Source organism: Zootermopsis nevadensis, unplaced genomic scaffold, assembly GCF_977971745.1.
Source record: "Zootermopsis nevadensis isolate Lab colony 2312 unplaced genomic scaffold, Znev_1.0 Znev_ptg000018l, whole genome shotgun sequence".
Lineage (NCBI taxonomy): Eukaryota > Metazoa > Arthropoda > Insecta > Blattodea > Termopsidae > Zootermopsis > Zootermopsis nevadensis.
The window spans coordinates 3,333,841-3,349,438 of NW_028259150.1; the positions used below are offsets into that span (position 1 = coordinate 3,333,841).

A 15,598-nucleotide genomic window follows, 5' to 3' on the forward strand; every position below is an offset into this window, starting at 1 on the left:
ATAAATTCCGCACAGTATTTTTGTTTAATCTTTAATGTGAAAATTTGAATGAGCCACTGGTAGTTTGATATTTGGGATTAGACTCCAGTCTTCTAAGAATAATGTTTTACTTATATTACAACATGTAAACAAAAGCATATGGCATTACATTCTTTTGTGAAGATTGTCATGAATTATTTGAGACTTAATTATATGATTTGAGGTTTTCACAGCGGTGAGTATGAAGATTTCTGTCTTCTGGGTTGTTGCGCCGTGTAGTCTGGTCGATGTTAACCAACGTTTCGGAGATCATACTGTCACCGTCATCAGGACGATTCTTAGTATGAAGATTTCTGTCTTCTGGGTTGTTGCGCTGTGTAGTCTGGTCGATGTTTACCAACGTTTCAGAGGTCATACTGCCTCCGTCATCAGGACGATCAGCGCAACAACCCAGAAGAGAGAAATCTTTTTAATTATCCGATTATTGTGATGTCACAGTGTCAGTGTTACTGACATTAACGAATAAATTTAGCTGTAGTACAGTAATTCTGAGTTGTTTTCATGTACGAAACATCGTGGTTGTTACGAGGCTACTTTTCGCTGCACAAAACACGTAACACGAGGTGATAACGGAGGATAATACGATTAGTTTTGATGAAGTTTTTGATGAGACTAAAACCGAGGAAAAGTGACAGCAAAGTTAATAATTGTTGATTGATTGGTTTAATTCAACGATTTTATATTTTGCATCAAATTTAATGGGCATGTGACGAAAGACGAGACATGCCTGGTTTATGGACAGGAGTACATTAAGAGGCAATGCAATACAAGTGTGAGATGACAGTTAATAAAATTGTGATGTCCGGCCCCAAGAAATAAAACGTTGCTGTTATATGTGACATTTGAGATCATACGACAGTACAAAGCAGTTATGTTACTCTGCGCATTGTGTGACAGGTATTTCTGAAACACGATATTTTTGGAGTTGACAGTACTAATATCTTCAGACGGTTGGTTGGCATTATACTGATGATTGTTATTTTTATGATATTTTATGGACCTGTAAGTATCGGCGGGCGGGTTATAATCCGGAATTCTTAAAACACCAAATTTTTAGGTTACTGGACTATGGGATACAACTGATAGGTCTCCACTTCTAATAATGGCTGGGTACCGACTGTCTTAGCTGATGCTTAGAGGCCTAGAGGTTATTAGATTCTCTTCGGATTAATGTCGAGTCAATGCCTTAAACATATCACGATCACATTTTTAGAAATCCCTGTTTACTCACCATTCATAATTACCTTCACAGCTTATAAAAGGTAGTATAACTTTTGAAGTTTGAACAGTGTCATTAAATAACCTAAGAACCAATTACGCCGTGTGTTACATAGACAGACAAAACTGTAATTGTGATATGACTTTAAAAAACACGGTTTTCGGTAAGCCAGTCATTTCTTTTCAACCAGACACTCTGCAGTTGATAAGCGTCATAAAATAACATGTGGAAGAAAAAGTTACTTAGACGAATCAGTGGCATCATTTGATTGATATGCACTTGCTGATGGTACACAAGTTTGTGACATCCATACGATATCATATCCTTGTTTTGTATATCCTGAATGAATACTTTGTAAACTGCAGGAAACGTCTTCTACATAGTCCCTAACATAGTTTAAAGCGTGGGCGGGATTCGAAATTACTTTTTGTATCTGTGTGTGTAGTTCTTTGTTTTCTTCATCAGTAAGCTGGCCCTTCATCCAAGTCTAACACAATACAGAAGCTACTGCACCCAAAACATTCAGACTCTGTTATAGAAACTGTAATAAATAGCCGTGAATAGAGCACTAACCAAGCAGCCAAATACTTCATGATACGTGGTCTTCGTTGAAAACTTAATCTTTACTCAGCCAGTCAATAAAATCCCGGCTTTTATTCAGCGCGATGTTTACAAAAGCCGCATTAGACTTTATCCTCACCAGTTGAATCCAGTGCAGAATCTAATACGCTATTTCTCTAACACCCTTTTTAATACAACCGTCCACAGCAAATTCTGTATTTAGTGTTACCAACTGAAATGGCGTATGCACTTAAATCCCCAATTCGTGCTATGCGCCCGGACAGTCTGCTTGATTAATCGCACTAATAATGTTGGATAGAAAGTGAACAATGAAACTTATCATTGCGTATTTTTCTCAATTTCCTCTTACTTCCGATGTTTGACCCAAATTCTTATTTTTGCTGTCCGTGCTTAAACACCTTCAGTCTGTGTTCTTCCCTTATTCTCTTTCATATTACAAAATACGGATGTCAGCAGGCTTTAATGGTAAAATGTATCAGGTACACGCTTTAGCCTACTATGTTCATTTTCACCGCCGTGAGAACATCAAATTTTAAAATAAATAGTTTTTTTGCACATTACTTTGTAATTATTATTTGTTCTGTTTACAATACAAATTTACCGTTTGTGTATAGTATCAGAATTGGAGAGGTATTACAATAATCAGGCATTAAACATACGCAATTAGCTAAGAGTTATACACAAGGGCGTATGAAATAATTAAAATTGCATTCCAAGAATCGGGTATTTTTAACGCAGTTTCGTCTCCACGTTAATAGGAACTCAACAACAGGTTCCTAAACCCTTGCCGGCATAAATTATGGATCGGATAGTCAGCGGCCTCGCAGACCACAGTTTAAACAACGCCGATAAAAGCGGTCTCAGTGGGATTTTACTTCGCTACCCTAGCGATTGACGGTGTGTAGGATGTTAGAGCATGTCAAGAATCGACAGCCATGCCCTGATCAGAATTCTAAAAGCGAAATCGTAATTCAGGAACGAAAATACCTGATGCAACGATCCGTAACGGCCTGGTCTTTACTGAATCTCAATTTGACAGAATACCACACCGTGGTGCCAGCAGCTCTGACCCCTGACGAAAACCTTACCGCCAAACGCTTAAATGCAGCCATTTTCCTCTTCGCTCGCCGTTTCTGCAACGCGGGCCATCGTCGGAATTATCCTCCAAGTACCGAAACTGACACGCGCGAGCTCAGGGACACACGCTTATCCATACGAAAGTGCATTAATTAGTGGATGCTTCTTCATATTGGAAGCCAGGATAGTTAAGTAACTAGATACAACCTGACTGACCCTGTTTCGATTCCTGGCAAGGACCGCAGTTGTCACCACCACGTCCAGACCGCCTGAGTCACACAAAACGGTTTATTGAATGGCTATTAGGCGGTCGCAGCGTTAAGTTAAACACACATATCCAACAACTATCAATGAAGTTTAAGAATTCATCTATCATTTATCTAATAACTCGCTATAACATTTTCTTAATACTGTGCAGTTTCGGCAGAAGGGCGGCCTTTTGTATTTTACCTTCTGTCTTTATATAAGTCGGACGAGAATGTGTATATAGTTGTACCTGGTTACAAACTAGAATTAATTTATACCTGTTCACTTAACCCTTTTAAGTAAACGTATTTTAATTATTACAACCAAGGCCAAATTTAAATTGTACAGTTCTAAAATCGATTAAATTCTGCATTGTACTAGAAACATTGTTACAGGCATTGAACTAATTTCCACACAGAACCACTCCGGAGGCCCGAGGACTCTTTACATAGCCAAAGTTAAATATATTTTGAGTAGACCTATCAGACGTGGAGTGGGTCTGTTATTCGACGGTTCCGGAACACCGGCTTTATTCAATAGGAACCGGAAGTCTTACGTAGCATATTCTACTGATTTCTTGTATTGTCAAAGCAAGTGACCAGTCTTTCTTTCGAGTCGGAATTGTTAATTGACAGCAATATCTGATTCTATAGACAAACAGATTTTTGCATTTCTATGCATCAGTGTTATTAGAACACACTAAAAGTCATAAAGTATGACAGATATGAAATTAACATACAAGTATGCAGAAAATCGATTGTTACTTGCTCCTGAAAATGTTGTCGTATCTTTTGTATCAGATACTGAGATACTCTATAAAGCAGAACGGAGGAGATAAGCTAGCGTTAACACTCGACGTCTGTAACTGGAAGATTCCGGGCTGAACCTCTATCGGTTATCTAAGGATTTCGTGCCTTGACTCATTCTCTCCCGGCAAATGCTAAATAATATCGCGATAAGTCACCGCTGCCTCCTTCCTAGTCCTTGCCTTGAATGCTAAACTCTCTTTAACTAGAATGGGAACTTTTTAGAATACACAAAGGAACAGCATTAAATTTATTTTAATCAGATTATCGCATCTATATATTAAAGTGTCAAGTTGTGTTAATTTATTATACGCCATAACAAACATTTTGATCCGAAATATATTCATAATTCGATTTTGTTCTATTATAAGTTAATTTATATAACAGATAAGTGGTTTATACATAATTTTGTCATTATCTCCAACAAAAGTCCTTATATTCATAAAATTGTTGTCTACATAAGTAGATCTGGTTAACCCAAGGAACTCTTTTTCTGATGGCATTATTGGAAAAATATCATGAGGAATAATATAATACATTACACCTCAAATTTCAGTAATTGAGAAACGAATCCAGAGATAATAGATCTGTGTTCTTACAGCAGTAGCCCTATTTACGCTTGTTCGGTTTCCAGGTTTTTGTACGGGTGTACGCTGTTCCAGATCTTAGAATTTCCTTTGCTTAATTTTCTCCTGGCACATAAGTTACTGAATCATGCCCCTCCCAAAGTCTCGAAGGTCTCACTTTTCTCTGTTGACGAGATTTCTCCTTCCACTTCCTAAACGTATTTAAAAGAAATTAATCAATCGATAATATCAGGCTCATGGCAATGGAAATATTTTCGTAACAGTTTTACCTAGAAATAGTTTGAGAGAAACCAAAGAAAGTTACTGAGTTCGTACGTAATGTTATCAACAAAGTGTTTGAGCCAACATTAAAAAAACATGTACTATCTTCTGAATCGCAAGAGGCAACATCTTTGAAGGTATTGCTGAAATGCATCACTGAGATTTCCATCTGAATACAAAGGACATTTCGCTCGTTGCAAAGAACTACGTATCTCCACCATTAACTGACAATGACGTAACGCTCTTGATGTTTTAGCCACGTTACGCTAGCTTCCCCTTTGCGTTTCCATTCCACAACGGAATAAGTTTAACAACAACCATTTGAGGTCCTCTTTTAATTAACCGAACCCCAGTTGTAAATGGCGTTGCGGGTTAAGCGGTGGGCACTTAAGAGGTCAGAGACGAGCATCGTCACATTGAATGAACCAGATGGTTTGCAAGCTTTACCATTAAACTCAGGCCTAACTTAAACGAGGAGACACGCTGGCTTTGTAATTCCACGTATTCTCTCGGTTTGCACAGTGGATTACTCTTATACATGCGCCTGTAATATGTTGCTGGCCGTATCTCACTTTTATATGTTATGTCGGTGCAATTTAAAATTGCACGCAAGTTATATATGATGAAGCATTAAGTTAAGTTATATGTGGGGGTTAAATGTATGTACATAACAAAATTTCTAGCGTTTTAAAATTGAATATATGATCACTTGAAATTTTAATGTGGTTTCTGCAGTTTCAAAGCTATTGAAAATTGAAGTTATATATATATATATATATATATATATATATATATAAAATAAATGTGCGGTAGAGCAATGGACCTGTCGTAAGACAGAACACTAAATAATAATAATAATAAACTCAGCAGCTATGTTAAATAAATTTGACTATCATTGTTTAATTAATGGCGAAACATCGTATATCAGGCAATTACAATACACTAATTTATTGGACGCCACGGAAAGAAATGTCGTAAACACTTCTTTTCAGTTCAAAAATTGCTGTACTCTGATTCCTGCTCTTTAGTGGGCAAAATTGTGATGAAGAGTACGAGGCAGCCATTCGGACCTTTGTATTTTCTTTCCTCCCTCCTCTTTGCGCTTTCCTTTTTCTCGCTGCTTGAAACGAACAAGTGCCAAGATTCTTGTATAACAAAGTACAGCATCAACTATTTATTCCCGTATGTACCAGATATTATACAGCGCATTGCAATGGTTAAACAGCAGCCTCAAAAATTGTTAAGTAGTTCGGTAAGAATCACACAAATTTTCAGGAGGTCCGAAGTGAAAGTTAGGAAATTACTGTCTTACAGGATCTGATCTCAGTTAATTTATTACAGTCCTCGATGGTGGTCTTGTGGGTTGTGACGCCGTGTGGTCTTGTAGGTGGTTACCAACGTTTCGGAGGATCGTGTCGCTATCTGAATATGGAGGCAATGCATTTCTTCTGAACGTTGCCGATCTAACCTAACCGCTTACAAGACGCAGAACACCATCATCGACATATTTACCGTCGTGAGAACCTCACATCTTTCTTCGGCCTTCTCCATTTGTAATTTCCACAGTTTTTATATTTTCAAAAACTACAGCTGTAGGCCTTATCGCTGCTTTTTTATTGTAACTTTATTTTGTTTAATAATTTTTTGTAGCTATGGTTCCGCGAACCACGTGAATAAAGCTCACGGACCACTGGTAACCTGTGGACCGCCCTTTCGGAGTCTCTGCTGTGACAGATCCAGTATTCAAACAATGACAGAAATGGAGAACGGAGATGTTTATTTAAACGTTTGAAATATTTGATGGATTTTTTTAAATTAAACATTACAAATGTTGCAGAGAGAGACGGTCGCTTGTTGTTCGTAGATCGAAGATACAAAATCAGCTGATAAATGGAGATTGACCATGTCCAGGATCTAAACGTTGAGTCTGGTGTTGATGATAACGGGTTGCGCGAGAGAGGCATTTGTCATTGGGGCTTGTTAAACTTGCTTAGCTTCAGTGCCCTGCATTGGTCCGCCCCCTTTGTCAGTGTGTGGTCAGCCGCCTTGTGCTGCCACATTGTTAGTATTTACTGAATTTATCGTTCCATATAAATGACCCCTCCTGCGTAATTCGTGGTCATTGTGTCCTATTGGCTTGTCGTCGGCAAATATTTATGCATTTAATTAGACTGTGCGTAGAAGGCAGGAAAATGGGTAAAACGTAAAGACATTTTGTCAAAATTATCATGTAGTTTACACTCACGTTGTTTTTCTGCATAATCGTCGTGATTGTCTACGCATTTCTTGAAATAGGACGAAAGATTTCATAATTGAATACCCCTTTCTCAATAGAGCCTCACTTTTAAAGTCCATAATTACTTAGCTGTGTTCACAAAAGCTCGCAATTAAATTATAACTCGAGCCAGTTGAATCCAATCCGCATCGTCACACCCTATTTTTGTAGTATCCTATGTAACACTATTCTCCAATTTACGTAATGATCTCCCAGGTTGTCTCTTCCTTAGTGATTTTCCAACAATAACAGTTTTGAATTTTTGATCTCCAAGTTGAAGGGAATTCTACTGTAAATTGAATAAAACTCGAACAAAGTTTACAGAAGAATGGAAGTGGCGGACAACTTCGAATAAGCTTTCCCATGAGAGTGGTGATATAGAAGCCGGCAGACACTACCTTGCAGTAAGGTGTCCTTTGTTTTGTGATTGTGGGCATAAAAAGCGTTGAAAAATAGAAGTTGTCTTATTACGTGTTCTAACATGAGACCTCTTAGGCAGAGTTCCGTTGCCCTGGGGAGAAATGTGTAGTTCCAAGCGATGACTTCATCCGGCGCATCGGTTCTAGACACAGAGCTTTCTCTCTCGCTCTGAGGACTCTTTTCTTAGAGTGGTGCAAACAAATTGTGTTGGGTGTGGAACCTAAGAGGAGCAATCTAATCTGGTGCTGCATCCTGTTCAGTTGAACACATTTCTGCGCTGTAAGTCATTACTTACTTTTTCTGTCAGTCCTGATGCTTCACATTTGGCGTCTGCTTCTTCTGCTTCGATCATGATGTTTATATCCGCCACTTTTCATCATCATTCAGCGGGAAAGGATCAATCACATCGATCCACAATTCTCGGAGCGTTATCCAGAATTAGCCAAGGGAAGGAAGAGAATTAATAACAACGTGAACATTTGTAACTATCGTTAAAATAACTTATAAACAAGTAGGAACTATATTCATTACCTAATGATGTCATTACTTTTAATTCGAAGAGTTCATAATTCTTCATATACTTATTCTCGTCAGTAATTCGTAAATAATTTAGTAGTTAAATAAACGACCTCTGATACTTCGGTAAATTTTTACCAGACTACACGGTATTACAACCCAGAAGACAGCCATCTTTGTGCCATTTTCCTGCTCGCTTAACATAATGCACTTTCTGGTTGTTTTTAGTTTTCCTGATGGTCAGTCCAGTAAGCTCCAAAAGACTGTATGAAATGTTTTACTGTTATTGTGGTAATACGAGGTGTATATTGCTGAATGCCTAACGTAGGTTTTGTAAAGTTTACACGCTGTGCTTGGAAGTAAAGAAAGTCAAATTGTTTAGAACTTGTAGAACTAAATTCAGAGTATAAATTCCGAAAAGAAGATGGCTTGTTGGTGAGGCTGCAGTATTTCAGGAGCTTCAGACTGCGTGCGAGTGTTGTAAATTGCACACATGCGTTCATATATTCCCATACCTCAACTAGAAGCAAATCTGCCTTCTGAGGTTGACAAAATTAGAAAGATCTGTATCGAAACGTCTCCCTTCCCTAGTCCGGCATCTTAATTGTGACGTATAATGTATTAGGGTGTCCTGTGTCATTCCGCTGTTGGTACAAGGACAGTAAGAGCCTACATTCTTAATGTCGCGCAGGACATTGTTTATACTCACAAAAAAACGCATAGTATTTTCTCTGAGTAATCCCCAAATGCTGCAAAAAAAATTGACATTTGAATTAATTTTTTTTTTAGTTTAGTCTAGCGATAGATGTGATATCACATACAAAGAACGTATCTGGAAAATATGAGGATTTCAGTTTGGAATACACTGCTGTTTATGTACTCTGGATATAGCACCATTTCTTGTGTCCAACATTAGAAACTGGTTTCTGGCTAAAAGGTATCAAAGGCGAAAAAGTTAGGAAACCACTGGTTTATGCAGTGATGAAAAAGTCACTATGTAAAATCACATCCTATTTGGCGAGCTTTACTGTATGACGTGACTTTATAACCTTAAGCACTACCTTCCTTGAACCAATTGTGCCGTGTTATAACAGCAATTAAGTTAGTCTTGAGAAATATTTGTGTGTTCTTACAGTTGCACGAGGAATTTTTAATAATTCTGTATAGTTGTGCCTTTATTTTGAATGCCACATGAAATGAATAACTTATCAGACAAATTATCACTGCTTGTAAACGCTGCTCTATAAATACGACAGCCCATTTGCAATGGCGACGTAACTCAAGAGAATGACAAGTATAAAACCTTTTTAATGTAACATATAGACAGTCTGTGGGCAATTGACGGCTTAGGAAAGTGACTACTGGAGTTAAGTTGCTGGAAGAATGCTTGAATTCTAAACGAAATTATGAAAGAGTTTTCCGTTAATTATTTTGGGCACTGTTTCTCAGAATTTTAATTTAATGTCGCACTAAAATATAGTTTGATGCGCACCAGCTGTGTGTTATAAAGTTGTGTATACAATATATGTTTTCATAAACTGTACTTATTTTATTTTACTTTATATAATATGCTTTTATAATATCCTTAATGTGTATTTAAGTTCGCAGAAAAGTATGAATGGCTAACAGTTTAGGAACGAGAAGTTTATAACAGGGACGATTTAAATGGTTATTCTGAGAAAGCAAGATTCCTAGAAATTTGAACAAAATGTGGAGATTATCGAGGCGGAAAAGAGAACCTGACGACAAAATAACGCGGTAACCCAGCATTATGACGAAACAATGGTAAACAAATTAACACCGCTATTGTCAGACTTTGTGTTACATTATTAAACTTGCAGAAATTAACGTAAATTCAACATGTTACTGCACACCAGTTCCGCAATACTGGTTCAGAGAGACGCGCTCTTTAATCCGTGTAAACAAGAAGTGGTTTCGGAGGTAAAGTGGTTTTTAGATTTAAAATTATTCATTGTCAGGACTTTTCCATCGTCCGTTCTTTAAAACCACGATGATTTGATGTCAATTTTTTTGCGGTTTCAGAATTGGTCGCTAACAGAGCTGTATGAGCGGTCTTATAATTTTTATTTTGTCATTTAAGTATTATAATCTACTGACAGAACCCGTACTTGGGTGGATAAGTTGAAATAATTGCACGATTTATATTATCCAGTGACAGAGACTAGACCTAAGGGACCCAACAGAGTAGGTACCTCTCACCTGAAGACGGAGACAGAACCGGCCTCCGAAATGTCGTGGTGTAAACTACCGTCGTCAAAACCCTTTAGAATGGTTTTTAGATGTTGGTGCTGTAATAGCCATTGAAATGGAGTCGATATTGTGTTATTTTTTGTTTTCAATTGCCTCGTTGTTTTTATGGAATTCGAAGGTATTTATTGTAATTTCATCCTGTGAACGTTTCAGCTTTGTCACAGCAAAACTGAAAAAAACTCTTTTTAAACAACTTATTGGACTTAAATTAAACTTTAAATAATCTACATGAAAGTTCCATGCTTTACTGTACACACATGTTAAATTCTCAGACTAACAGCATTCCATTGAACGTGCAGGATTGGAAAGTTTTTTTTATTTGTGTTAAAATTGAAAAGTGGAGTTGAAATCCACTGCACGGATGCACGTCACATGGGTTACACATATGAGGGGAATCGATTTCCCTTTTTGTAAAAATTAGAATAATATCGAATATTTAAATAATTGTTGTGATGAACGTCATTCTGTATCACGGTGATGTATATATTTACTATTCTGATGGTGATATCAGAGGTTGAAGGAAACAAACAGCTCATTGTTGGTCTGTTCGCTTCTTTGTGCCTTCGGATTAACTATTTCTGTTATATAGCGCCAAGTAAGATACGCCACTAAGATTACGAATTGTAAATTTAGAGGAGTGCCTGAAGAGGATGTCGCGGCCTACTTAAGCTACCATTGCTTGTCAGTAGGTTCACGACGTAATTTATACCATTGGAAAAATTCCAGTTAGCTCTGTACATACAAACACCCCCTAGGAAAATCCTGATATTAACCCTGAGTTTCTTTTAAAACTTATTTAAATAATTATAGTGCTTATTATGACAGTCTTATAAAAATATTATATTTCTGTTGACCAGAGTTGTATTACTGCCGTCGAGGGACGAACATAGGTCTCATTTTTATTTGTAAAACTCGGTTATGGACGCACTGAAGTCACGCGGAAAGAAAGACACAATAACCACGAAAGGAAAAGATTTTGGTATGAAAAATAATATTGGCTTATGGTCGCCTAGGAACCAGACCAGATACGTGGGAAATGTGAAAACTGGGAGGTGATAAAACGTTATAGTACAGAAGACAGGATACACATTTTTTATCACTACTGGAAATATTAACTTATCATCGACTTAACAGCGTGGTTTGCACACCCGCAAAGAGCTACTGGATGTGTTGTGCCGGATACCTACCTTGTGGGCAGGGCCGGTCGATTGCAAATCGATTGCACACCAAATTGTCCGATACGTTCACACACGTGTAGCACGTCACGCCTGCTGTGGACCAATCAGAATACAACACAGTTTAGATTTATTTTATCAACATACGAAATATATTAATAACAATTTATTGTTTATTTTTACTATGTATAGTTTAAACTAGATCAATTTATAACTACTTTTACTTTTAGGACGAACAAAGGGCAACGAATCGTATTTTTAGCCAACTTTATACCCTAATTTCATGTTCTGCCTGTCTTAGAGTTTTCTTTTCAACTGTTTTTCTGTTACTTCTACGCCTTGAATGTTTAAATTTAAACTGGATTAGACGTATTTTTATTCCTGACAATTTTAGACTGTTGCGTCTGATATGACGTGTCTTAACGGAAAAGTATAGTACTTTTAAGAACAGAAAATATCCAAGAAACCCGTCCATTTATCCGACCTCCGTTGACTGTAATTACGAACTTTCCAAGAATGCTATACAAAGGACCTTCTCGGAACATACAATTCTTCAGACTAATCTAATTAACTTCAATTTACACCCAAATCCTAAAACAACGACTAAAATAAAATTTGAACTGTAGTTCACAATTTAAAACCGGTTCATCAGATAAAGGAAACAAGCTAGGAAATTATCATAAAATTGATGAATGAGAAGTTAACAGTACGCTCAGGAATGAAAAAGTTACACGATTTTATGGAACAGACATCTTCATTACCAAATTTACAAGAGTCTGTTGCCAATCGCTATCCTCAGCCAGATGAATCTAGTTCACACTCTCAAAATTGTTCTAAATTCTATGCACAAGATTATGCAATAATTTCTATTCTAGAACTTTAATCCGTGTGATACATTGAATGACCAGTCGCATTACATTTTACCCCTTCAAGAGTAATCTGTTTATGAACCTAGTTTTATATCTGGCCATATTTAGAAAAAAAGACTCTTTTTAAATAAGTACATTTTATATGTTATTTAAATCAATCCCTGTTTCAGAATCATCTTTGAGATGCTGAATTTTAACTCATCAAGAAATCCCCTGCTTTATGAAATCCAAATATTAATACTAAGTTTATAAGCCCCTCAAAACAGATTATTCTTTTCATGGCAATCATTAAAAATGCAAATGGATTATAACTGTCCTAGACGAAGTAGGAAAAGTCTACAGTAAGTTCAGGATTGTCAGTTTCCTAACTGATTCAGGCTATTTTCAAATGCAGGATCAGTACTTATGTTTCAACAAACTTAGTGGATTATATTATAAAATAAGTTGTCGGGTGAGAAAATTTGTACCGCTTCTGGCTGACATCTTGGAGAAACTCGATTAAAGCTTGGAAAGCAAAGGCCTAGTTTACCTTAGTCATTCTTTTCACCATTTAATCCAGTGCCTCCAGGCATCTATGAGACAGAACCGCAGAATGTAACCACAATGTCTTCTTACAGCTTCCTGAATTCGTATTTCTTAATCAGCCTACCATATCACACTCAACGCTTCACAGCCCATGAATTTGATACAGCGACTTAATGACACGGTGGTTGTTACAGAGTTTAATACGTACGATAAAACGAAAAAATACCATTGGCAGAAGCAGTTGTGGTCTATTTCATTTATTACGAAAGAAATTTTCTTCACCAGATGTTATTATTAATAGAATATTACAATTAAATAGGAGGGCATGGGTTGGGCATGTAACAAACATGGGGGTGATATGAAGTGCATACAATATTTTAGTCGGAAAATCTAAAGGGAAGAGACTATTTTGAAGACTATGAGTGGATGAGAGGTTAGTATTTGATCTTAAATGATTTGTAGGTGCATACGGCATGACAATACAGACTAGATTCATCATCTGTCAGGGTACGGTCTAATTGTGGTTTTGTGGAGTTGTGAGTTCAACAAAAGACGAGGAGAGTAACTCATGGACCAGCTGTTTCTCAATATGGACTCTTCTCCGTGAAGTTAACACATCTCTTTCTTTAGTTGTTTCGGTCATGTCCCTGTAAAACAGCGGACCCTTTGTATATCCCTCATATGATACATGAGTAAATATGGAGCGGCGGATTGATACTGACAGCAGAAAACCGGACTTGGAGAAAAATCTGTCCCAGTGCCACTTCGTCCACCACAAATCCCACATGAACTGATCTTGGAGCGAACTCGGAGGCCCGCGGTGACAAACCTGAAACTAAATCTTATAAATTAACGGCCTTAGATATGGTTCGGTCTCGTAAATCTGGCAGGAGTTTATTAGGTTAGCCGTTTCGTAACCTGGTATCTTGCTATTACATAGCTGAGCCAGCCTGCTAGGCGAAGTGTGACAAAAGTAACCGATAACACGTCTTTTAGAAGTCAGTCGAATATTTGGTTCATGTAAAGGGACTTATCGGTAGCAATAAAAGAGTTTAATAATAGTACGAAGAATAGTAGTTTTATGATCATCGCCCTGATGATTAATGCAGCAAGGATCCCCGAAACGTCACTAAACTTCTACCAGACTACACAGCGCAACAACCCAGAAGACAGCAAACTTCATGCTGGTTTTTTATCAAAGACGCGAAGGGAAATAATTTTAAATGTTTACATTATGAGAACATGAAGAGAAACAGATGAAAGGTTACAGGTGGTCTAGAACAAAAGGACGACGCTTGCTTTAGCTTTGGGAAAATTTAGACGGGGATTAAGGGAAGGTGAGAGAACGGAGCGTTAAAATGAAGGAATGGAAACGTTATGTCAGAAATGTTATCTCATCACGTAGAAAGGTTTGACTCTCCTTCATCCGTGTAATTCCTTGTGTATAAGCTTTGGAATTACCAGCTAACATTTGTGCATAAGGGATTATAAAACGACACTTTTTAGGAGTTTCAAAGGGGTGGTTAACCCGTCCATGTTGAAACTCATGTGCCCTAAAGTCATGCATAAACGGAGTGCAAGTTGGAATGAATTTGAAGTGTAGTTCACATAAAAAGCGGTGGTGAAAGGTAGGTCCATTATGCTGAGAGTCTGTTTCTAAAGTGGTAATGCTGTTTATCTAAAGACAAATACCGGGTAAGTTCCAAAATTGAAACAGAATAATCAGTAGCGAAGAAATAAATGACCGGACACATACTAGGTCATTGTTCGAATACTACAGAATTTCCGAAGAAGATGTATATACGTTATATACGGAATATTGACCTTGTTATCTATCTCCGTGTGTTGTGTTTACTGAGGACGTTGACAGTGGTCGTTTTGAACACATTTACTAAGCGCCAATTCTGACGTATGTAATGCTTTAGTTTATTAAAATGTCTTCATTTCATTCACTGAGTGTGTGCCATCTTTTTGGGACAGCCTGTATCTTAGACATATAATATTTCTTTTTCTGTTTGTCCTGTGTTTTCGTTCAGTGGTAGAGGTCCTGCTAGGAAATACCCCCCCCCCCCGCATAGAATCGAAGATCCTGCCCAAATAATTCGTTGTCTCACATTAGTCTAATTCTAAGCTGAAGCAAACCAGAATGCCAAATCCCTTTTAAAGAAATCGATCAGTTGTAATAGAAGTTGGAATGAATGTCAAATAAACGTCAACCGAACTTTGTACATTTTAATTTACTTCCGTTAATAATAGTAACGTTCCGGCCTTGCAAACTTCTGGGATCTGGGCTGCACTAGCCCAACGCTGTTTCACATGGCAACATAACGTAGAAAAATACGCAAAATTCTGAGTTGTTTTCTTTGTGCTAGTATCCTGTGTAAATAACAATATGACGACCGTGTGAAACATACACTTACCTTCCGTTTTGGCGACTTTAAGAAATGAACCATTGGAGCATAAGAATATTTGATGGAGATGAAGTAACACACTACAATTTCTAAACTAAACATTATTTTTATGTTAATTACAAGTATAACGGAGACTCTGCGAAGCGTGTAGAAATTAGACATATGTGATAAATTTAACGTATTAGGAATCTGTAATCATATAGATCATACACAGAAGTAATTAACTAAATTACACACCATTTTTAATTTATGAGGTTTCCGCGGGTTATGAGGCCCGGCAGGAAATAGAGCCCACTGACGATTTTTGTAATTATTTACA

The 15,598-nt window shown here is 37.3% G+C and overlaps 1 protein-coding gene across 5 annotated transcripts in view; it reads right to left on the minus strand.

The window, feature by feature from the left end:
- Window positions 1–15,598, minus strand: part of LOC110839945 (uncharacterized) — a 197,469-nt gene that overhangs the window by 14,647 nt on the left and 167,224 nt on the right. For 4 of the 5 annotated variants that reach the window (XM_087351129.1, XM_087351133.1, XM_087351130.1 and 1 more), the window contains exon 3: window positions 11,487–11,570. In XM_087351129.1, coding sequence (XP_087207255.1) covers window positions 11,487–11,570 — 84 coding nt within the window. The remainder of the gene's footprint in view (window positions 1–11,486; window positions 11,571–15,598) is intronic. The other variant, XM_087351132.1, reaches the window with a different exon arrangement.